This window comes from Eschscholzia californica, unplaced genomic scaffold, assembly GCF_041429995.1.
Source record: "Eschscholzia californica isolate CP2 unplaced genomic scaffold, dmEscCali1.0.p SCAF_5, whole genome shotgun sequence".
NCBI lineage: Eukaryota > Viridiplantae > Streptophyta > Magnoliopsida > Ranunculales > Papaveraceae > Eschscholzia > Eschscholzia californica.
In genome coordinates this window covers 43,663,396-43,688,130 of record NW_028238472.1, presented here as the reverse complement: position 1 = coordinate 43,688,130, position 24,735 = coordinate 43,663,396, and the positions used below count along the sequence as shown (strand labels likewise).

Genomic DNA, 24,735 nt, shown 5'->3' with positions numbered 1-24,735 from the left:
AGTAACTATATTCTGGATCTAACACTATGCTTGAAAGTCTACAATACAAAATCCTAAATTAGATAGAACCCTAAATTGTCGGTCTAAAATAAAAAATTTAAGCAGAAACCATTTCTTCAAAGAGATTACACAACAACAGAGACAAGGTAACAATACAAATTTTTTGTTGCATGCAAAAAAGAAACATACTCTTCACTTTGAACTGATTTAGGGTTTTGAAAATAACTTCCATTAAACCACTTCGAAACAACTAAACCCTAGAAATTTGTTATTAACTAATCAATTTCAGAAAAATAAATCATAGTTAAAGTTGTAAAAATCAAAACCTAATTCGTTTTGTGTTGTAGAAATCAATCTAAATCATATACAAAGTTGAAGGAACAACAAAAATGATGAAAACTAAAATAACTTACTCTTTACTGTTGATGATGATGAACGAAACCAACAATGGATTCTCCCTCTCTCCTACTCGATGCTCTCTCTCTCTCTCTCTGTTAGGTTTATTTTGGGCGTGTTTAAGATAAGAGTTTCCCCCTCTCTCTCTCTCTCTTTGCTTTGATATTTGAGGAAAAGGCAACGTTTTTTTTTTTGGTTATTTTTTTGAAATAGAAAAGGCTACTTTTTTTTGTTATGCTAAACGAAAAATGTAAATTTTTCCAGGGAAAGAAAGTTTGTTTTTGAAGAAATAAATGTAATGAATCTCTATATATTATGGTATCTTTTATTTTGGGTTGTTTTTTTTTTAACTTAGGATAGGTTAGGCAGTAAAAGAGAATAAGAGGATAAACATGTAATTTACTTTGAGTGGATTTATTTTCTATTTCAGATTATCTTTGGTCTCTAGACTCGTTGATCATGCGATTTTGGACTTAAATCTCATCCCCCGTTTTCTATAACTATATATACATTACCTTCCTTCAACAAAAAAAAAAATATATACATTACCTTAGAACAAATAATATTTAGAATCATCAACAACTATTTTGTAATCTATAATATTGTAATAATGGAACAATCATGGAAACATCTTTTTTCTTTTTTTGTTCAAGAATCATGGAAACATCTTGGAATGACTATTTCATTTCGGAGAAAAAAATCAGATTGAGACACTGAAAAAATTAAATCGAATTAGTCCAATAACATTATTCGTGCCGAAGGCACGGGGTATATCTAGTATATATATATATATATCGAGATCATTGTTTTTTTTTCTGTGTTTTCAATACATTGAATAAAATGTCAAATTTAAACTTTTGGATCCTACCCATTTATCTTTCTTCTTTTTATATTTCTGCTTTCGTCCCTCATACTTCTCTCTTATAACTTTTTATCTTCTCTTTCTCTATTAATGTAAATCCTCAACAAAAAAATAAAATAAATATAAACGCCCATTTTACACTTAAATAACAAAAAAGCAAATAAACTTTCCCTTCAAACTTGATGAAGAATTAGGATTTTTTTAGTATATCTTATCCACTCTACTAGCAATTACGCTAGAATGATCCGATCATCATCTTTATGTGGGATTTAACACAAAATAAGTAGCTAAAAATGTGTTAATAGTAATGACCTATTTAAACATAATTCTTTTCGTATGTCATTCAATTTGCTAGTCCATGAGACATTAGGGGACGACTTGTTGAGAGGATTTAATGCCATCGTTTTCCTATTTGCTATCTGGTGGGCTATTTGGTGAGAACATAACAACCGTAAATTTTAGGAAAAAAATATCAACCGTTTTTTTTATTTGAAATTGTCAACGGGTTAATGGGCCCGACCCTTACAAGAAAGGAGGAAAACTAAAAAGAAACTAACAAAGCTTATTGAGCTAAATACAATGCTTGAACTTATTAATCAATTAAGAATGTCTAATTCTAATAACACCTCGTTTATCCTGATCCAGTATCTTTTTTAGTTCTTTTTGGAGTGCTATTGGTGGCATCTCAATAATCCCCGTCAACGGTCGCAATTTCGAGAGGAAATCAGCTGCCTGATTTGTTTCTCGGTAGACATGTTTGATCAGACAATCCTCAAAATTTTTCCATAGTGCTTTAATCTCACGGTATAGTTTATTCACCTGCCACGGTGGTTGCGTCGCTATATTTGTTAGAATTGAAACACTTAATGCAGAATCAGTAGCTATACATACTCGGTTCCTGCCTAATTTTCGTGCCAATTGAAGTCCTAATTTAATACCTTGCAGTTCATGTAACAAAACGGACTCTCTTGTTGTTCTAGCAGCTGCTGCTACTATGATGTCCCCATTCGAATCTCGCACTATGGCACCATACCCACCTGACTCCCCGTCGAACGATCCATCGGTATTTATCATAACACATCCGACAATCGGGGGTTGCCATTTGGATGTCTTCGGCTGCTTCCTGATTAGTGGTAGATCAAGATTCCATCGAACTAACAATTATCTTGCTTCTCCTGACTCAGCTATCATACCCTTCCATGACATTACCTTAATTCGGACTCCACTAATGATCTCTTTAAGAACTACCTGACTTGGTCGTGGCTCTCTTCGGAAGACCCGATTGTTCCTCTCAATCCAAATATTATAAATGTATGCTGTGAAGAATAGACAACCCAATCGTCCAAGCATCGGGCTCCCTTGAAATGAGTCAACGCACCAATTTATTTCCTCTGTCCAATTTCCAGTATGATTACGGCTAATGCCTAGCATTTGTAACAATTCAGTCCAGATGCTAAGGGAGAACCTGCATAGAAAAAAGATATGCTCGTCCGTCTCCGACGAATCCTGACAAAATGGACACAATTCATCAATTGGAAGACCCCAAGACCGCAGTTTCACCTTTGTTTTGAGCCCGCGTTTCAGAGCAATCCAGGCTATGAATGAGAACTTCGGGATGCCCTCTTTGCACCATACTAATTTCGCCCATGACACCTTATTCACTTTACGGCGAAGGCAATTGTATGTATCTTTTACCGTAAACTCCCCTGAGGTAGTAATTTTCCAAACCACACTGTCATTTCCCACACCCCCACTTCCACATTCGGTAGAGCCCCGAAAATCTCACTTAGGGGCTGACCCACATGGGCTGGGTATACCCATTCTCCTTGTATAAGAAAGTCAGATACTAGAGCATCTTCTCTCAGGTTAGTAGCAACCTGATGGTGTTCAGCAAAGTACTCAATTAGTGACCCCAAGGGGTGCCATACATCTCTCTAGAAATAAGTGTTGCTGCCATCATGAATTAAGTATTTAACCATCTCCCTGGCCTGATCCCAACTGCCCAATATACGCCTCCAACACCAAGAGCAACTAGATGGGACGTTCATGGTCCAAATTTTTTTGCTACGGATCAAGTTCCTCTGTACCCAACGAACCCAAAGTGTCTTCTTATCACTAATGAGATCCCACACATGTCGGAGGTTCATAGCTTGGTTCATAGTTTCAATATCACAAATCCCCAGTCCTCCCTCTTCTTTAGGTAAACAAACGTCAAGCCATTTAACGGCTGGCCTATTACAAAAAATATCAACCGTGATACACATTCCGACATGTCACCCCGCCGGGTTTCGACCTGGTTTCGTGCCGGGATGAGGATCGTTTTAAAAAAATTATTGAGCGTGGATCTTGTTAGAAAGATCATGAGAAATCTTTTCTAAATATACGAATTTTGTCGATTATGACAATTTGATGAAAATAATATATATTTAACGTAAGTTAACTCTCAAAGAAACAAACATATAAATTTTGAATCCGACAATCCAGACGAAAGTTATACACAAAGTGGGGCATCTGACCGACATCTCCACTGAACTGGTCTTCTTCTATAATTTTATCTTATCCTTGTACTTAAATAATAAATATAGTGATCCAATGGTGCCTTCCTCAATTTTCTCATAATAAAGATACATTCATGTCTAGTTCAATATAATAAACTCAATTAAAATTTAAAAGTTATCAACGTGGGTGCATTTTTTGCTTATAGACACTATCTCTGTTGTGTGGATCATCTTCCCAAAAATTATTTTACTTTTGTTATCTTTCAATATCATAAACTTAATTAAAATTTAAAAAGTATTAGCAGGATGGGTGCATTTTTTGCTCATAGATAATATTTCAATTGTGTAGATCATATTTTCGAAAATTATTTTATTTTTATTATCTTTCAATATCATAAATTCAATTAAAATTTCAAAGGTATTAGCAAGATGGGTACATTTTTTTGCTCATCGACAATACTTCTGTTGTGTGGATCGTATTTTCAAAAATTTATTTATTTTTATTATCTTCCAATATCATGAACTCATTCAAAATTAAAGGAGCTGCTAGGTTCACAGAAAAATTTGACAAAATTTTTGCCGAAATAACGTGGAGATTCTTTTCAAACTTTGACTGGATTTGAACCGTTCTTTTTATGAATGATTTATGCTTCAACAGTTAGGATTCGATCAAAATTTCAAAACAGACTAGCCACATAGTTTCAGCAAAAATTTTGTCAAATTTTTTTTGTGAACAAAAACAAGACCCCTTCAAAATTAATTGGTAATTGAGTTTACCCCCCTCAATAATGGGTAATTGAGCTTACCCCTTGGACTTATTATTAGTGACAAAAACACAAAGGCTATGTTTGGCGTACGTGAAATAATTGCCACTACCAAGAACAACTATTCTTCAATATGATTCATATTAGGGATTCTACCTCATTTTATTGTTTGATTTGGTCAGAAATATGATTAGTAAAGATTGATTTGACAAAAATTTTGCGGCTGTGTTTTTGTCAAATCTTTTTATCTTCTTGCTCCACCACCACCATAACCATTCCATTTTTTCTCTCTCTTTTGCTTCACCTCTTTCTCCACTACCACTCATACTACTACTACTACTCTTCATCATCTAACACTAATTATTTAGTCCATCCATCGATCAAACTAGTCTCTCATTCTAAATAGGGTTGTGGATGGGTACTCGTTTACCCGAATCCAAACTCAATAATGGGAACTAACCGCTTCTCCTTTTCTTTCCGCCATGCCAAGAGCCAATACTATTTAAAACCCGTTTGCACTGAGAGTTAATATTTTTTTATGATTCATTGCATCATATAACACAACAAATGTTCAAATAATTGGATAAATGTCATGAAACATCAAATATTAATCTCAGTGAGTACCTACTTATAACTTATAAGCTAGTCATAACTATAAAATAAATTTGCTGACTAAACGTTATTGTGTTAGTTATATCCCGGTTTGTCTTTAACACTATATATCTTAATCATGGGGTGGTATGAGAGTGGTTGAATTTATTTGTTTATAAGCTCTCAAGAAATTATGGCAAATGGGTAAAAACAAGAAACACTTTAAATGTAGCAACGTCCATAGGGGGACTCCCTGGTACACTCCATTGTATAATGGGACAATTTATATAGCTCACAGCTTTGCAAAACTTCACCACCTCTTCTTCTCTAAACTTCGACAAAGTCGCCGACAAACTTTCATTGCCAACGACCTTATAATTTTTTTCTTCTTCTTCGATGTCATCTCCCAGCACCATGCACCACAGCCTCAGTTAGGGGTGGGAATCGGGCGGGCGGACAGACTCGGGCAACAATGAGCCAGACTCGGGGGGATCAGACTTGGATAAGCCGAGCCCGCGGTAGGGAATCGGGCGGAACGGGTCGGACCAAACATGCAATATAGGAGCCCGTAGCCCGTCCGAGCCCGGCTGCCCGAGCGGGTTCCAACGGGCTCGGGCCGGACGGGCTCAGGCCAGACGGGCTCGGGTTATTTATTTTTATTTTTTTGAGTATTTTTTTGTTCTATTAAAATATAGTTAACACCATACCATTTCATTTATAATCTTTTTTTAATACTAGCTTTTTTTAGCCATCATAATAACAAATGAAACCCTAAATCATCATAATAACAAATCATAAAAATAAAATAAAAAATATTACATTAAAAATTACAACACTAATATCAAATAATAAACAAAATAAAAATTTAAACCCTAATAGCTTTTTTGCTTGAATCAGCTCCTCCAGATCCAGATTTCTTCTGAGCTTCCTTTGCTGTTTACTCCTGGAGTGCCTTAGCATCTCTGAAATTCGTCACAAACAAAATTAAACCCTAATAAGAAAACAAAATCAAACCCTAATAAGAAAACAAAACCCCCAAATCAGATATCAAATCAAAGTTGGATAAATCAAACCCTAAATTGAAGTGAAATAGAACTAATCGAATTCAATCTAAAAGGATATGAGTCATTCTCGATCGATTTTGTAAAGAAGATCTGCGTCGAAGACAAACGAAGCTCTTTGACTTGGAAGAAGAAGAGATTAGATTAATCTTTTGTCATAGTTTGATTGATTTTTGGTTGCTTCATGGTTGATTTTTGGTCTTTAAGATCTTAAGGATTTAGGGTTAGGTCATGGTTGATTTTAGGTTGGTGTTTGAGTTAGAGAGAAAGAGGCGGAGAGAGAGGCAGAGAAAGAGGCAGAGAAAGAGGAAAGAGAGGCATTAGGTTTTAGTCTTAGGGTTTCTCTTTGTGGATGCTTTTACAATAGGTAAAAAGTCAAGTAGGCTAGATCCAACGGCTGAGTTATAATTTGGAGAGGTACCCTATCTCAGCGGTTAGATGTATAATAATGCACGCGGGCTCGGGTAACGGGCGTCATCGGGCTCAGGTTTCGGGCGGGTTTATCGGGTCGGGACTCGGATTTGAGTCCCTGTCAGAGTCGCGGCCCTATAAGCCCGAGCCATCGGGCCGGGTAAGCCCGGCTCGAGTAGCACGCGGTCAGCGGGTCTAAACGGTCCGGGCGGATAGGACCGGATCCCGGGTTCCCGGACCGTTTTCCCACCCCTAGCCGCAGCTGTTGATGCCAAAAAATTTCTTTATAGAATTAGTCAGGGGGTTGGGACTGCTTCGTTAAATCCCATTTACTCCTCACGATCTGGGGGACGAAACTTGCAAGGAACTTTGAAACCTTCCCGATACTCAAGACAGTCAGATCACTCTTGCAGTTAAATACTTGAGTATCGAGTGAGCTGAGTTTACGGAGTTGTGACTTACTCGTTTGATTGAGATAGTTGGTTTGCTTGTGCCTTCTTCAAGATAAGTTGATTACTTTTTATAGGTTGTTTTGACCGACTATAGGGAGGCGTTGTTGATGAGGTGACTGAGATCTACCTGGTTAACGTTGAATTGGAACTATTGTTTCGTAGTCAGAAGATACCATAATTCCTCTTTTCGATTATTTTGTATCCTTGATATTTAGAAGTTACCTTATTAAAGGATACTTGATACATTGTGTTTCCGAACTTGTAGATTTTTTAGGATAAGTTTCCTCCTTGCGGAACTCTTGGAGTCCAAGTTTGATAAATACTTAAGATCCTTACCGACTGAGATTTTTGATTGAATTCGGGATTAAGTCGGTAAGCATTAGCCACGCTTTTACCTCCCCCCCCCCCCCCCCCCCCTCACGTTTCAGGATTGAGGTATTCACCCCACTTACGCGGAGCCATAGTCTTCTATTAAATCCTAGGATGAGACTTAGGCGTGCTTCAGTGACAGACCTATTTCGAATTCAACCTCCATGTTGACTCGATAGGGGTGCCCATTGGGATTTTAATCGTTTCTTGCCTTGCTACCTTTCACTATGAGATGCTTGTTTGACTTTTAGATTACAGATAATCATACGTTTGAATTTTTAGATAGACATTCTCAAAAAAAAAAAATATATATTAGACTTAGCATAGTTAGTCATCTGACTCGAAGAAGGATAGAAGTTATAGGAAATTTTGATCAAATTGAGTGGTCATTTTTCACTACAATAAAAAAAATTATAGGAAATTTTGATCAAATTTTCTTGGTTTAAATGAAAATCAATTATTATATAAGTTAGTTAACATCATTCAACCACCAAACTCTTCAAAACAAAAGTCGTCAAAATGTTTCTGATAGTGATTGAGGAGTTGGACGAAGTATTTTCACTTATTACTCTTCTCATTATACTAAAAATTAGTCGTCACTAGCTATTTAATTCTTTAGTCTTTAGTTTTCTTTTTTTGTTGCAAGAACGATTAATTAATAAGCAAGAGTACACAATATAATTGCGCAAGAAAATGCAGAATGGCAGTACGTAAAAACTTATTACTATTATGATTTTTTAGCCCATGTAGCCAGTTCGTGTTATCGAGCGCTGATTTTCCTTGGGAAATATGAGAATTTGATGTTGTAGAATTGAGTGCATAGTTTCCTAATTCATTTGATGTGTTATTGATTCACAATATTGTCTTCCTAGCGTCTTGCAGATGGTTGATCAGCGATGTATTGATGAAGTTGAGATTAAGTTTCATCGCCCATTGTATGCTTGTCAGAATTGCTTTCGTTTCGCTTTCTTCGACATTCCTGGCTCTGCACTTGATGATTTTAGCTTTAACAAAGTGAGCCCTGTGATCATGAAATATACAAATGATGCCAATAATTTCGTTAATGTTGGTAAACGATGCAGTAATCACATCTGACTTTCTAAATGAACCATAAGGTAGTTGGATCAGAGTTGATTTGACTCTTTGGTTGGTAGGTTTCCATTGTCAATGGGTAATGCATATGTTGTTTGTGCTATATATATAATACTATAGAGAAAAAAGCAGTGACCCTTGGCTGACAGGTGAGACAAGCTAAAACATCATAACAAAATATATATATATATATATATATATGTCAAAGATGAGCCAAAATATATGATTTGGGACTATCCTTTTTTTTCTTTAATTTGTTCAATGATTCGGCACTACATGTATAATGTACATAAAAATTCTAGAAACGTTAGACTACAATAATAATAGAAAATAATTGTTTGAGTCAAAATATTTTACATAATCAGTAAAAAAACACTTGAAATTTTCAAATAACTAAAAAAATGTAACAGTAATAAGGGTAATTGTTTATTACTAGCCATAACCCGTGCCTATGGCACGGCGTGTTCGGTGAACACTTTACGCATTTAAACGCAATATATATAATAGTATGCTATAATTCATTATTCTTACATAGTGAAACTGAGGTAAAAATATGACTATAATAAATATAAAGATGAAATCATACCTTTATAAATTTACATAAACAATAAAAATATAACAAAATATAACGGTTCATGAAATAAACATATATAACTAAAATAAATTTTATTTTTGATATAAATAAAATATTGATTTATTGCGATTTAAGTTTACAATATTTAGAAAATTTAAGTGGAAACAACATCGTACCAATAGTGAAAATAAGAGCATCTCCGCAAAATCAAATTGTATAAAATTGCATATATATGAATAAATGTAGTAATTTTGACAAAGAAAAATGTAATTTCTAATAAAATATTGGCGAAAAAAAAATCAGGAGTCTTCGATTAAAATTCACTATTAACAATGTAGATCGTTTTAGAGATTTTGTAGAGCTCAGAAATATGGAACGTGTTCTCTATGTCTTTCTAGTTGCACCTGGTTACAATGAATAGACTAATTAAAAACTCTTATTTACTGAATTGAAGAGATATGTAATGAGACAGGAAGATGAAATGAATTTTATCCTACTAAGGTCTAAGCATGGAGGATACTCATTTCCTCCCGGTGCATTGAAACAATACTTCAATTTCTATAAGAGAATTATTCTTCTATACATAACAAAATGTTTAGTTTGGTGAGGATTGCTTCTGTTACAAATAAATAATAAAGGAAAATATTCCCCCTCTTTCATCAACAAATGAAAACAAAAGTGAATGAAGGTCAAAACAATATATTGAATCCACAAAATTGACGTAAGAACATCAAAGTTAGATAACCAAATACCTTAATAACACAAATTTGACGTAACCTTGAAGATACAATGTCTGAACTGGTTGAGGACTTTCATCAAACAACTACAACTCACAGAATTTTCAAGCTTTGCTATAGTTTTAGAATTATTTAATAAGTAATTTCAAACTTCAAGGAAAATAATGAATCTATTTACTTCTCGATTTCACTTTTTAATTAAATTTTTATGGTGTTTGGGTCGTGTGTTGAGAAGAGAATGGATGAGTGGTTAATATTGTAATCTTAGGCTCAGCTAAATGAGGATACAAATGGGTGGGGTTTAAAAGGAAATTAGCAGCAATTGTCGAGATGGATTGAATAAAAATTGTTGGAAAAGAGAGAGAATAGATGAAGAGAGCATTGGATGAAGAGAGGGAGAGTTTTTTTTACTAAAGGGAGAGCAAAAGTTTAAGAAATTGTAACTCAAAGTCTTAAGCTAATTAATTCTTGACTTGACTGATTTAAGACAAATCAATGATTTAATGGGAGGTTATTATTGATCTATAGAGAAGGTGAACAAATTAATATTTTTGTTAAGAAGGTAAGAAATCTAAAGGTCTAGATTAAAGATTATTTATCTCTGGATTTGACCTAGTCAACACAAAACAATCTAGTTGGCAACTTTTTCCTCTTTTTTGTCTTAGTCAGCTTGTCCTAGTCACAACCAATCTGCTTTGTTATATAGATGTTTGAAATTATATGTGGAATTATTTTTAGGTCACTTTATAACTCTTTTATTCCAAAAGTACCCCGAATACTCTTCTTCTTTTCAAATTCTTTTATCTCCATTCGACTCCTCTCAAGTCTTCTTGCACCAAGAAACATATTCATGGTATCGATTCCATTAAAGTCTTCTTCGCTTTGTTCCTCTGTCGAATCTGCCAATCTTGTCAAGGCTCCATACCATCATAGAAGTTCCTTTCCAGACCATTAACCTAGAAATTTCGGTTTCAATTACAAAGAGAAATGAATCTATCAAAGATTACGAAGAAATCAGAGCTTTCAGATTCGAAGCATATAATCTGAAAGGCTGAAAAAATTCGATTTCTAAGCAACATTCGGTTCGAGTCATCAATAATCGGAGTCGTAAGTTTTATTTTCTTTTGATTTTAATTTGGGTTATTTCCCAAATGGCCCCCAACTTTGTGACCAGCTTTCTGCCTGACCCCCTACTTTAACCAAAATACCCATATGACCCTCTTTTTCAGTTACCGTTAACTTTCCGTTAACCAGTCATCATTTCTCTCTCTTCCATCTCATTACCTCTCTCTGCCACCTCATCATCTTCTCCGGCGAAGGTCGTCGGTCGGCCAATTTTCCGGCCGACGACCTTCAAACATTAAAAAAAAAACTTTTTTAAAATTTTCTCTCTCATCTCTCTCTCTCTAAATATTTTTTTTTCTTACCTCTCTCTCTCTACCACTGTTCTAGCTAGAGAGAGAGAGAGAGGTAAGGAAAAAAATATTTAGAGAGAGAGAGAGGAGAGAGAAAATAAAATAATTTTTTTTTAATGTTTGAAGGTCGCCGGTCGGAAAATTGGTCGGCCGGCAACCTTCGCCGGAGAAGATGATGAGTTGGCGATAACGTGAGGTGGCAGAGAGAGGTAATGAGATGGAAGAGAGAGAAATGATGACTGGTTAATGGAAAGTTAACGGTAACTGAAATGGGGGCCATATGGGTATTTTTGCTAAAGTAGGGGGCCAGACAGGAAGCTGGTCACAAAGTTGGGGGTAATTTGGGAAATGACCCTTTTAATTTTGATTTTGGTTATTCATTTGTTGTTATGAATCTGAAATGTTGATGGAGATCTGTTTAATTATGAGATTCCAAGGAGAGGTTTGCAAAGAGATTAGGCAACTAAGTTTGTTAATTTGCTTACTTTTAGTTTAACTAGATGTTTTTTTTGGGTTCAGATCGACGGTTCACATCTACTATTGTTTTTTGTGATGACGATGAATCTGAACAAATTTCTATTCTTCTTATCTCCCCCGAAACTTTAATTTTGATGATGATGATGAACCTGGCGTTGACAATGAATTTGATGTTGATGATTATGTGCACCCAGATCTGAAATCTTAGATTATCTGATGATGATGAAAAGAAATTTTTCATATTGGAAGAAGAAACTACAGTTTTTTTGTTATCGATTTGGAAATCAAGTTTGTAAAATATGCAAAGCGAGTTTGCAACATCTGCAATCCAAGATTACATTTTGCGAAGCTTGTAAATTCATTTTACAATTTACATTTTGCAATTGCAAACCAAGTTTATAGAAAAAACGAACAAAAAAACGTTGTTTTTGTCTAAGTTATTTTTTGAAAAAAAGGTATTAAAAATGGATCTTGTAAGAAAGCTAATGAGAATTACTTTCTAAATATATATATTTAATAGAAATCCGACATCTCAAAAAAAATTTAAAGATTTAAAGGTTACAAAAAATAAAAATAAATTAGTTACACAAAATGACAAGAAGGGTATTTTAGTCTCTGTATATCTTTTTTGACCTGAATAATAATTATGAAATGTTTTGTGTTTTTTTTACTTAGCTTTTAATATCGTTTTGACCTATTTGGTTAGAACCCTTTGAAAAATTAGTAATTGGGACATCGAAAGTTCGAAAAAACTAGTGTTTAAGGCATTTCACGTGTAAGACTAACAAAAGAATTTACTAACGGTAACGACCGTGAATTTGTAGATGACAAAGTTAGTCAAAGTTAAATCGTGCCCGAAATAAAAAAACTAAAATCGTGTCCCAAATTCATCATGCGTTACTTGTTTGTCCCTTTTACAAAATAACTCAAAATCAAAAGGGTGCTAAAATAGAAGTTTTTTTTTTTTGGAAAACCACAATTACATTCATAAGTGAAATCAATCACAATACTACATGGTCAGGGCCGACCCTGACTTTTCGGTGGCCCGAAGCGCGATCTGAAAATGTGACACTTTCTATTAAATTGTAAAACGTATAAATGTATTACATGAAAACCGTAAGTACCGCAAAGGGTGCTTCTAAAGGCACCAGACCAAAAGACTGTTAGCATCCATCTCTGTTAGCACCAGGCCTAACCGCTCCTTTCTCTATTAGCACCAACTAATTATGTAGGCACCGGTCCCTTCTCAGTTAACCCTAACCCTTCCATCCATCTCTCACAAAACCAACCAAAAATCTCAATTTCAAACTTTCTCTCTCTAAGAAAACCGAACTCTATTCACCAAATCTGTATATGCATGGTCAGACCGACTAATGGATTCGAAAGGAAGAAAGCGAGGACTGGTCTTGTTAGAGAAATTGGGAATGGCCAATTATACATCTTGTTATTAAGTATTTATTTGTCGTAGACGATCACTGCAAAATTCAAGAAGATCCATATTCAATAATCCAACGTAGGATTAAGATAACAAGATCTTCTTCACCACGTTTTGGAATTGGAAGAACATGTAGATTCTATCTCTATCTCTATATGCATTTCTCCCTCTCTGAAACTTTTGTCTCTCTAAAATCAATTTTCCTTATGCATCTTTAGAGGTGCTCAAAAGGCCGGGCCGGCCCGTTCCGTACAGGCCCGGACCGGCCTGGCCCGTACGGAAAACGGGCCAGGTCGATCCGGGTTCTGTCCCGGGCCCGGGCGGCCCGGCCCGGCCCGGAAAAGCCCGGTTTGAGCCCGACAACTTATTTTTTTTTTCCTTTTTCTATTTTTCTTTCTTTAAATATTTATATTCCTCCTACTCATTTATATCCTATTTAGAAAATATAACAAACTTAAGTTGGAGAAGAAATTTTTGGTAAGCTTTAAAAAATCTTATCGAAAAATCAATTTAAGTAAGTTGTTGAGTTAGAAAGAAATATTTATATTTATGTTAAGGATTCATATCCTTATGTAAGCAGGGACGGATCTACATGCAGGCCAAATGGGGCCATGGCCCCCCTTGACTTGCCGTAAATTGTTTTAGAAATGTTGATTGCTCTCTGGTTTTTCGCATAAATAACGTTCGAGTCATACTCATAACATATATGTAGCGTGGGTGAGATGGTAGAGGTTCGAGTTTCAAACGTGAGACACCTGGGTTCGAGCACCGGTAGACTTAGATTTTTCACTTTTTTTTTGTTCGGCCCCCCTTGACTACTACTCCTAGTTCCGTCCCTGTAAGTAAGTTTAGAAAATCTTTTCCTTTTTAAGTTAGAGAATATAAAAAGAATATAGGTAAGTTTCATGAAACCATTTTTGTGTAAGTTTTAGAAAATCTTTTCTTTTCGAGTAAGAGAAGAAATTTTTAGTAAATACTATAAATTATTTAAGTAAGTTCCATTTTGTTTTCATTTACTTTAGGTAAGTTCGATTTTTTTTAGGTAAATAGTCATTACTTTAATACTACGTGATAAGTTTTATTTTCTTTTAAGTAAGTTCTATTACAAATAGTTTTATATTTGTAATATTTCTTTTTAATTTACTTTTAGGATTAGTTAAGTTTTAATTGAGTTTCATATTAAAAACTAGGGAAAAAAAAAATTAGCCTGGTCAAACCCGGGTTTGGCCCGGCCCGGCCCGGATAGGCCTGGCCTGGGTCAACTCACGGTCCCGGGCTGGGCCATAGGTTTAGCCAACCCGGGATCGGCCCGGCCCGGGGCTATTCCAGCCCGGGTTGCTTGGGCCCGGCCCGCAACCCGCCCTGGACCGTTCTATTCCAGGCCGGGCCGGCCCGGCTCGGCCTTTTGAGCACCACTATGCATCTTCTCTCACTCTAGATGTCACTTTCTTTATTTAGTTTTGATTTTAGTGAGATGAAAGAGGGAGACCAGAGAGATGTTTATTGAGATATGTGATTTTACATTGTTGCCAACAGGAGCATCATTAGTCGATCCACTTTTAGCTTTGGTCAACATAATCTCTAATCTTTTGTTCCTTGATTAGATCCAAAAGAGACGTGTTGAAAGGATGATGACGGGACATGACATACTCATGATGCAAATAGGGCTCTCATCATCTTGAGAGTAGTAATACCCTTCAATTACCAACTTGTAAGAATAAATTCGTCTTCTGTTCTTCACGGCAACTGATCTAGATTAAATCTTCTTTGGTTATATTAGTAAGCTTACCTTTCTAATCCACACTTTGCTATTCCATTAATAATTTTCATTGATCAGTAAATCACTTTCATAATTGGAATACCTTTTGTTTTGGAAGAAGAAGGTGGAAGAAGCAAACGAAAGTTAACGTCACCCACATTAAAAATCAGTGCTTAGAGAGACATCGGGTCAATGACCATTGACCCGAGTCAATAAAATTTTTGGATGCTAACAGCCTTTTGGCCCGGTGCCTTTAGAAGCACCCTACCGCAAAATATTTTCATCTTATTTATATAACAAAATAGATTTTTTTTTTATTATTACAATCACTGAAATTTTGTTCTTCTTAAATTTTTCGATGCAAAGTCACTAATAATCGTCGAATAATCAAGACTGTCAGCCATATCCTTCTCAATAAATAATAGGGTTATTTCCCTAATGGCCCCCAACTTTGTGACCAGCTTCCCGCCTGACCCCCTACTTTAGGAGAAATACCCATATGAACCCTTCCGTTATAACACCGTTACTCTCTCTCTTCTATTTTTTTATCTCTCTTCCAACATGTTTTCTCTCTCTGCCACCTCGTTAAAACCAACCAACTCATCATCTTCTCCGGGAAGGTCGCCGGTCGGCGACCTTCAAACCAAAAAAAAAAAAAATCTTTTTTTTTTCATCTCTCCTCTCTCTCTCTCTCTCAAAAAAAAAAATTTCACCTCCCTCTCTCTCTCTCTAAACTCCGGCGAAGGGGGTTACCCTTCGCCGGAGGACCATGAAGGTCTGTTCCGGCAGACTTTCCAGATCTGCTTGGGCAGACCTTTAAGGTCCTCCGGCGAAGGGTAACCCCCTTCGCCGGAGTTTAGAGAGAGATGAGAGATGAAAAAAAAAAAAAATTAGGTTTGAAGTTCGCCGGCCGAAAAATTGGTCGGTCGGCGACCTTACCGGAGAAGATGATGAGTCGGTTGGTTTTAACGAGGTGGCAAAGAGAAAACATGTTGGAGGAGAGAGAAAAGAAATGGAAGAGAGAGAGAGTAACGGTGTTATAACGGAAGGGGGCCATATGGGTATTTCTTCTAAAGTAGGGGGCCAGGCGGGAAGCTGGTCACAAAGTTGGGGGCCATTAGGGAAATAACCCTAAATAATATATCTATCCCGTTTAACCTTTCTTGCGACATAGTAGATCGAATATAAGACTTAATCAACTTCAGGTTAGAAAAACTTCTTTCTGCAGAGGCAACAGTAACTCGTATTGTTAACATAATTCTATAAGAAACTCATGTGTTCGGGTAACAACCTTTCATATCTTTCAAAAAATCTAGCACTTCAATTGGTTTTTTGATCTCATTTCATAAAAGACCCTTCAACACTTTCAGCTCAGAAAATAAGTCTAGTCTGTCTATGTCATATGACTCATTATGCTTGAAAAAGGTTTCAAGACGAACACATGAATCTCTCAAATCAACATCATCTTGGGAGTTTAATTTTTTTAACTCACACAGAAAATCAAATATTTCTTTGTACTTGTGAAATTGCTCGAATCTGCTCTTAAATGAAAAAAAAGTCTAATCTAATATGTATATGAATAATTTACTCTAAATGCTTCTTCAGGTGACATTGATGGATCTTCACACGCATTCTCGTCAAACTGTTTCTTTCTTCGAATAATACGTTTTTCTCGAAATGTTGCTTCAACTCCCATTTTAATGGAAATCTCTTTAGCTTCAACCATGCCTTCTTCAAATCCCACTTCTCTATAATCTTCAAGATAACGAATAAGTCCATTCAATTTCTCTAATGCAACATCAATATCTATGTCTTCAGTTTGAAGTGTCTTGTTAACAGAGTTTACTGCAAATAATATATTATGTCAAATAACAATGTTCAAAAGGAATTTAAAATTTTCAAAGTCTTGTTTTCATTTATTTTCGGCATCATGAAATGTTTTTGAATCATCACTTGTCTCCACCAATTCTTCTAAAGCTTCTCGTAGTTGTGGAGCTTGAAACCTAATGTCTTAACACTTTCAACTCTACTTTCTCATAATTCATACAAACTGTTGGGTCCATCATTCATTTAAAGGTCATCAAATTAGGTGACCCTTTTTACTTAATATTTATTAATGGGATCCTTATAATTTTCTCAGAGAGTTGGGCTTCTTATATATTTCTTAAAGAAATCAATGTGTAAAAATCGATGGCCTGAAACGACGTTTTGTTCGCTTTGGCCCAGGGTCATCCCGAACATGGTAAGAAAGATAATTCTTATTCCTAAAATGCAGTTACCATGCTAAAATAGAAGTTTTTTTTTTTTTTTTTTGGAAACCGATTACATTGTCGTACAATTGGCATTGAATACATCAAAGATGTGATAAGCTTGCTACCCGCCTATAGCCCAACTACACTACCTTATTTATACCCTAATAATCAAATAACCAAAGATTCCACTTCTCTGGGATTCGAACATGGGACCTCCAGGGATTTCTGGAGTTTATGTCAACACCTTGGAACCACTTGGGCTACCAACTGTTGACAAAATAGAAGTTAATCACATGGAGGAAGCCAATTTCAAGGAGTTGATTATGTTTTATGGGCCAAACTAGAATTAAAGTTATCATAACTCCCTTCTAAACAAAATTAGAGGAATCGAAGATTCTTGCTCCGAAAATAAAGAAATCTCTTGGTCGACATCTAAAATTATTAGGAATTTATTTATTTACTCCCAAACCAATTTCTCTCTCTCTCTCTCTCTCTCTACTTTCTGATGAGTTCTTCCAGTAAGCATAATACTTCCTTCACCAAGAAGGATAATCACCTCCATCAACCCCCCAAAATCGAAAATCACAAAAACCCCACCAAAAACATTGACCTAGATGAACTTAACCCTAACCCTAAAACTTCTACCTCTAATCCTCTTGTTCAAGAAATGGAATCCATTGTATCTGCTTCAAATAGACCACTCGTCATCAATGGCGCTGAAGAAGACTCAATCCTTCAAAAATCCGACTTTTTAACTCGGGAAGAAGTTATTCGACGTCGATTACGTCGAGTTAGACAGTTGGAAAAGCTTTATAGAGATCATTACTGGGTTTTAATGGAAGAACTTAGGGCTAGTCATAGGAAATATGTTTGGGAATATGGTAAGAGTCCGTTCCAAGAAGATGAAGATAGAGAAAATGCAGTAGATGGAACAGGGGTTGTTGAAGGAACTGGGGAAAATCATAATAATAATAATGGTATCAACAATGGTAGTAATAGTCGATTAGGGTTAGGGGAAAATGGTGGTTTTGATGGAAGGTACAAAAAGTGTGGTTTTTCTGGTTGTAAAACTAAGGCTATGGCGCTTACTACCTATTGTCATCAACATATTCTTTCGGATTCAAAGCAAACTCTTTACAGACCTTGCAACTATGTCATTAAAAGGTTTGATTTTGATTCTTTACTATCTTTTAGTGTTTGTTCTTTATTATGATGATGATGGGTTTATTCCTATTAGGGTTCTAGTCTTCTTAGTTTTTCTTACTGTTGAGTATTTAGGTCAATAAGGATACCCTTTGATTGGATTGTTGTTTATTGATCATGTTACATCAATTGAAATTTGAATTACCTAACTCGTGGAAGCCGTGTTCAAACAATGTTTCAGTTCTCTGTGGGTTTTTTATTGATATGCAACCCATTGTTATTGTAGTAGTTGTAGTGTTTTAGATCTTGTTAACTGAGGCTCCATCTAGTCAAATCACAAAATCTTATGTATTTCGAAAAAATATTATCTATTAGGACCTAGACGATTCGTGGCCTCGTGGGTGAACCTTTGAAAAGCTTAGAATTGAAGATCTTATGACCCAAGCTTGGGATTCAATTAAATGACAGATTGAAAGCAACTCTCTTTTGGGTAATGCATTAGCTGACTACACATCTTTTTTTACATATGATTTATGTCTACTTGAAAGCACTCTCAAACCCCATATGTACATCTATTTTTTGAACACTCCCGCCATGGAACCATTCGACAGTTTTCTCAGGATGCAGGTTCTTCTCTGAGTGATGACTTTTGAGATTGACTACCTTTGAGTGTAAAATCATCTCAACAGTGGTTTCCTGTATTCCCTAGTTTCTACTTGTTTTTGGTTCATGGCAGTGGTTAAAGACTCATAGTCTACTTTCAAACTCTCTCATTTCACCGAATATCATCTATTGTAGCTGAAATCTCTCAGCTGAATGTCCTCTTTTGACCCATTGCCTCGGAATCTAGTGTTGTCAGCTAGTGACACTTTACCTTGCTTTCTGCTCCGAAATTGAAGTCCTTTTAGCATTCATTGCTCAATATGCTGGTGGTCTCAGCTATCGATTTCCTGTGTTGTTACTTTTGTTTTATTATATGTGATCAAGCGAAATTGTTCTTAATATATTGTTGTGTATATTTATTATTTGAATTGGTTGTGTTTTTGCAGTATAAATACAGGGAATGTTCATTGTGGGAAGCCAATTCTGAGATCTAATATTCCTTCCCTCTGTAGCATACACCTTCCAAGAGCTGAGAAACATGTCACACAGGCTCTCAAGAGGGCAGGTCTTAATATCACATCCTCTGCTAAGTTGGCCCCCAAGTTCCATCTCATAGTCGCAGAATCTGTCCGTCAGATAAATGCTAAAAGGAGAGAGAGAAGAGCTGAAATCGCCAAACTTTCGACTATCGAAGAAAATGCTGCTTGAGCTTCTTGACAAAGTTTTTGTATGGTAAAGGTACAAGCTGCTGCTTGGCCCCAAGTCCCGTGTAATTGTTGTTCAAGTAAATGCTAAAAGAGGAGAGGCAAAGAAGGGCTGCCGCTGACAGCCGTTTGTTTAACGAAGAAAGGTGCTGCTTGAGATTCTTGACTTCTTGGTATGGAATTTGATTTGTAATTTCTGTGTCACCCCAAAGTGTCATCTGCTCAAATCTATCGAAGAAGCTGAATTAAGCATTGAATTGACGTTTGCCATAGAAAAATCTTTAATTCCTGGTGTATGGGTTGAGAAGTCACAAAGGTCATTCTTTGCAGAAGTGCATTGGTAAGACACCTTTCCAACCAATAAAAGCTAAAGAAGAGTTTGAACTGATATGCTTCTCATGCCCCTGAGACAATCTTTCATGCCTCAGAGAAGAAGTTGCTTTGTTGTATTGGTGGAGTGGTCAACCAGGAAGAAAATTATCGCGGGTTGAACATTTGGGAAGAGTGGTTCTAGTCATGCTCTTCATATTCATGGAGATAGGTGCAGGAAAACCAACTGAAAGGAGTGAGGTTGTTTAGCTACTCTGTATATAATTACCAATTCCTTTCAGTGGGTCTAAGATTGTGACCATAATATTCAATCTTTGTTTCATTTTTGTTTGAAAATATATATGTAGATATGTTTGCTGGGTACTTTTGCATGTCTATTATGGCTTTACTTTCAATGGATTGAAGATTTTTTTCTCTAGTCGATGTAGTCGGGCTAAAGAGGTCTTATAGGTGACATTACTTGGGAGATAGCTGGGGCTCAGAGCTCACCGAATTCTTTTATAGAGTTCCATTTATTTCAGTGTTTGATTCAAATTGACATGGAAAATCAGCTCAAGTTAGTCATTGAGAAGAATAGAAACAAATGTCTTGAAATTTGAATGCGGTTCCATTCTCATCTGAGTCATCTTGAACCAGATCTTGGATCCAAGTTTGACAAAAAACACCATCTAAAAATCCTCCCTATTCCCCACAGATTTGTTCATCCAATACAAAAAGAAATACCATCCAGAGTTCCCAAATGAACAAATTTCTATTTTCCAATCAACACTTATACAAGAGAACTGACTTACTTTGGTTTTAAGTTAGATGCTAAAATGTCGTTCATTTTCTTGGTTTAAGTATAAGAGAGACGAATGGGTCTCAGTTCAGTCTCTACTGGTAGACCTCCTCCTTTTGGATCGATGTGAATGTTTACTATGTTTGTGACGCTTGTGAGAGTGTGAGTCTTCTTCCTCCCTGTCCACTGAGCTCCTTCGTCTTCTAGGTGGTGATGGGACCTACAAATAAATAGAATTAGATAGCAACCTGATAAGTTTAGCATCAGATGGAAGTTTCGATGGAGCCAACATAGTTCACGGTTCACCAGGTCCATAACACCCAATCTAGCAGATGTATTCGGAAATAAGTGTCGATGGACGAGTTCTGGTTCACTTATTGAACTACCTCAAATAGAACCTAGCGCCGATTGTTCATTACTATCCAGATCCGTTATTCAATTGAAAACTCAATAATCAATTATCTATATGGTTGATTTTCTCAGGTTTTTATTTTAGCTCAGTTATTATAACAAAATCATGCAAGTATTGAAATAATTAATAACTGATAACAACATCATAAAATAAAATTTGCAACTGGGGTGTCATATGAAGTTTTGTTTGACATCGTCCGAGAGCAACTATCATCAAGAAGACAAGAACCCAGTTATAAACCACTAGTTCATATCTATTTACTGAATTATGTGGAGCATGAACCAGGAAAATCAGTTCCTCCTCAATAAACCGCACGTTGTTGATGCTCCTACTTGCAGATATTAACAGTTGGTAGGTTCCTAATGCTAAGAGAAGAATGATACCTGGAAGCGGGTCATGTATCGTCCTTCTGGAGGAGGCGGGATACCAAGCCTTTTCAAGTCATCGAACGGAATTGGTCGCCTGGTTGCATAGAAGAGATTATGGAATAAATGATACGACAGAAAGTAGAAAACTTTTTTCTCACTCAAGAATAGTCTCCTTGACTACAAGGAGCTTTCATGACCATATTACATGGTATTCCTTTTTTGGAATTTTTTGCTGTTCGGTAAAGCACAATAATGAGTGTATGCGAGATTTTGTTTGTTAACTTTTTTTGCGTATAATGTGGCAGTGATTGCAGAACCAAATTGGACTTGAATTAACAAAGGCATAAAGTAATTAAAACTAAGAACGAAAGATTCATACAATGGAGCTCGAAAAGGTCTTTCTCTCCCTCCAAAACGAAGCTGACCAGATTCCTTCTTACCACCAAGTCCTCCTCCTATGGAACCGAAAAAGAAAATCACAAGTATCTATATAAAGAACTTCACCGATGTCTCAAGGGAGATCTACTAACTCACCTAACCTTCGTGGGATCCACCCTGGCATCAACTGCTGCCGATTGTAATCCACTATAATTTCACAATCATCTACCCTAGAATGATGAGCTTCCTGCATATAAAAGAATACAATATATATCAAGTATTGTCTTCACCCATTTTTACGGTAACTCGATATTACATAATCTTAGAAGCAAGGAATGAAATTTCGGTTTCGGTGGAAATTTCGGTCGGTCCAAAAGTGGAAACGTTTCGTAGAAATGTTTCGGTCAGTGTGGAAATCTTACAAATCTACAGAAATGATAGAAATATGATGCAGTTATGTATAACAAGATTATTAAACCATAATGAAGCATAAAAATGATGTTTAACATTATCTATTAGTTTGAGGGAGTATTAACAATTACACAGTTACTTCCGGGGGTAAATTGAATAATTTTTTGGCTATAACACCCAAAAGATAACATTCTTACTGATAATAATTAACAAACTATGTTAGTTTGAGAAGGTATCGTTAATTACACAGTTATATTAGAGGTGTTACTAAGATAAAATCAATTTAGGCAGTTAAGTCAAGGCGTAAATCATTCAAATAGATTTAAAAACCATGAAAAACAAAACATAAAAATCAAGAAAGATCTAAGAGAAATGAAGATGAAAAAGACGAAGAAATGGATATGTTTCTAGTATAAGTTTCTACGGTTTTTGTGCTAGACTTCTACTATGTCGGTCGAAATTTCCATCATGTCGGTGGAAATTTCGATATTTCCCACAACTTCGGTGGAAATTTCGATCATGTCGGTGGAAACTATGCAGGAAATAGTTGTAAGTGTTATTTCGTGCACCTAATCTCATTTTAGGAAACGTTTCGCGAAATTTCGGTGAAATTTCGGGAAGTTTCATTCCTTGCTTAGAAGTGCATATTCTAATAAAAATCCACTAATTTGGCCTGATTTCACATAATATCGTTCTGTATCTTGGATGACTCATTCAAACCTAATCTTAGATGCACCTAGAAACAAATGTTAGAGGTCAAAGTGCCAAATTAGTACGAAGTATCTCATTTCTCATATATCTTATGAACTGAGCCATTTCCTGCCAAGAGCTGTATTACTATCTTTAGCTCTTTGGATATATTAGTTTTGAAAAGTAAGCTCTATAAATATTCAATAATCACAACTAGGGTATTGAAGAAAGCACCTCGTATGCACGTCGCATATCTCTCTCATTTTCGTACTCAACAAATGCATAACCACAGGATGCGCCAGTGACTGTCAATTGAGACCAGAATTTTAGTTAGAAATTTGAACTTCCAATCTTCATAAACAAGTAAACAACTCTCAAAGATGAAATATTTGATAGTTACAGCTAAAAAACACCGGCAATGAAATTCTTCTTACATGTTCTTTTCAACAACAGTTCTACATAAAATGCAACTTCAACTTATTGGCATAAGTATAGCTAGGCAAACAAATTTAGCCTGATACCCAATCCAGAACACCCGGCCCACCCGAGAACCCTAGGTTCCTAAAAAATTTGAAGCCAGAACGCCTGACTTGGGACCTGAAATACCCGTTTCCAACCCCAACGTAAAGGTTATGACATTTCGATGGAGATTGTGGTTGCCACCATTTGCAACAAGGCATCAATAGAATAATGCATGGACCATAAAGGATGAATCAGGAACTTTTGTTGTTTCTTTTACATGAACTAGTATCAAATTTTTTAGTTCTTTACGGTTCTCAGCCCCCCCTCCCCACCCACCCACACCCACACCCACCTTTTTTATCGAAACATAACCAATCTTATAACACATTCGTGGAATTCATCAGCTAAGAATGTTCGAAATTTGAATTCGAATCATGCACCGAATGAAAATAAATACAATTACTAACATAAATTGGAAGAACATACACATCATATTTCCTAACATAATCCAAAATTGATGAATTAACAAATGGGCGTTAAAGGGAGGAGGAGCTTAGTTATGACTTACCAATGTGACGAACTAATCGCAAGTTCTTAACTCGTCCATACCTACTCATAGCCTAAAAATTAATCAAATTAACCCCAATGATTAATTGAATTTTGAAAAGGAACTCCATTATAATAAATTCAGAGCTAGAAAAACAAGTAGTAATGTGAATTTCACTAAAAAAAAGAAAGGGAAAAAGAAACTAACCTTTAGGAGAGAATCTTCAGTGGTGAGATGGGAAAGATGACCAACGAACAAACTACAATATGGGTCACCGGAAACCTTCGGATCTCCAAATGGGTCATCTGCAAAAAAGAAGAAATCTTTAGAGAGACAGAGAGAGAGAAGACGTGAAGAAGAAGAAATTGATATTTAGAGAGAGAGAGAGAGAGAGAGAGTACAGAGGCCAGCAGAAGAACAAAGAAGAGCTCTGTAAACAGCGTTATCGTGAGGAAGAATATCAGTGCCGTCGATACTTCCAGCTTGAATCGGATGATATCTTTCTGCATAGAACACTGAGTTTATATTATTATTACTCATCTCCTCTCTCTAAACTCTCTCTCTCTCTCTCTAAACTCTCTCTCTCTCTCAATCAAGAACAGCAGCAGAAGAGCGAAAATGTCAGCCTCCACCCCGAGCTTCTACCAATGTTGGTGGAGAGGGGTTCCTGCTAACCGGATACAATTTGGGGCATATGAGAAGATTAGGAATAATTCTCAAATAGCCCCTCATATTTGACCAACTCACTAATTTGGCCTACAAAT

General features: G+C 36.0%; 3 protein-coding genes across 4 annotated transcripts; 1 reads left to right on the top strand and 2 right to left on the bottom strand.

Annotated features, from left to right (window-relative positions):
- Nucleotides 1–1,858: 1,858 nt before the first annotated feature.
- On the bottom strand, nt 1,859–2,332 carry LOC147539482 (uncharacterized). The gene has a single exon (XM_086643128.1). The coding sequence runs from the start codon at nt 2,330–2,332 to the stop codon at nt 1,859–1,861; it is 474 nt and encodes a 157-aa protein (XP_086499254.1).
- A 15,187-nt stretch (nt 2,333–17,519) lies between these two features.
- LOC147539481 (uncharacterized) lies at nt 17,520–20,343 on the top strand. Its single transcript, XM_086641146.1, has 2 exons — nt 17,520–18,309; nt 19,338–20,343. The coding sequence occupies exons 1-2, from the start codon at nt 17,651–17,653 to the stop codon at nt 19,597–19,599; spliced, it is 921 nt and encodes a 306-aa protein (XP_086497272.1). The 5' UTR covers nt 17,520–17,650; the 3' UTR covers nt 19,600–20,343.
- Nucleotides 20,344–20,489: 146 nt separating this feature from the next.
- On the bottom strand, nt 20,490–24,663 carry LOC147539480 (RNA-binding (RRM/RBD/RNP motifs) family protein). Of its 2 annotated transcripts, none has more exons than XR_015225409.1 (8): nt 24,373–24,639; nt 24,179–24,276; nt 23,993–24,044; nt 23,197–23,267; nt 22,018–22,108; nt 21,863–21,938; nt 21,398–21,577; nt 20,490–21,277 (listed from the first exon to the last, which is right to left on the bottom strand). XR_015225409.1 is itself a non-coding variant. In XM_086641147.1 (8 exons), exons 1-8 carry the CDS (start codon nt 24,509–24,511, stop codon nt 20,792–20,794), a joined length of 738 nt encoding a protein of 245 aa, XP_086497273.1. In that variant the 5' UTR covers nt 24,512–24,663; the 3' UTR covers nt 20,490–20,791. The 2 variants fall into 2 exon arrangements, 1 of the variants encoding a protein (XP_086497273.1); XM_086641147.1 differs by having other exon boundaries at nt 20,490–20,923; nt 21,499–21,577; nt 24,373–24,663.
- Nucleotides 24,664–24,735: the final 72 nt, after the last annotated feature.

Coding starts and splice junctions, on each gene's coding strand:
- LOC147539482 (XM_086643128.1), bottom strand. CDS start 2,332: ATGATAAATACCGATGGATCGTTCGACGGGGAGTCAGGTGGGTATGGT.
- LOC147539481 (XM_086641146.1), top strand. CDS start 17,651: ATGAGTTCTTCCAGTAAGCATAATACTTCCTTCACCAAGAAGGATAAT. Junction 18,310..19,337: donor TGCAACTATGTCATTAAAAG/GTTTGATTTTGA, acceptor GTGTTTTTGCAG/TATAAATACAGGGAATGTTC.
- LOC147539480 (XM_086641147.1), bottom strand. CDS start 24,511: ATGAGTAATAATAATATAAACTCAGTGTTCTATGCAGAAAGATATCAT. Junction 21,939..22,017: donor GTGGATCCCACGAAGGTTAG/GTGAGTTAGTAG, acceptor TCGGTTCCATAG/GAGGAGGACTTGGTGGTAAG. Junction 21,578..21,862: donor AGACCTTTTCGAGCTCCATT/GTATGAATCTTT, acceptor CTATGCAACCAG/GCGACCAATTCCGTTCGATG.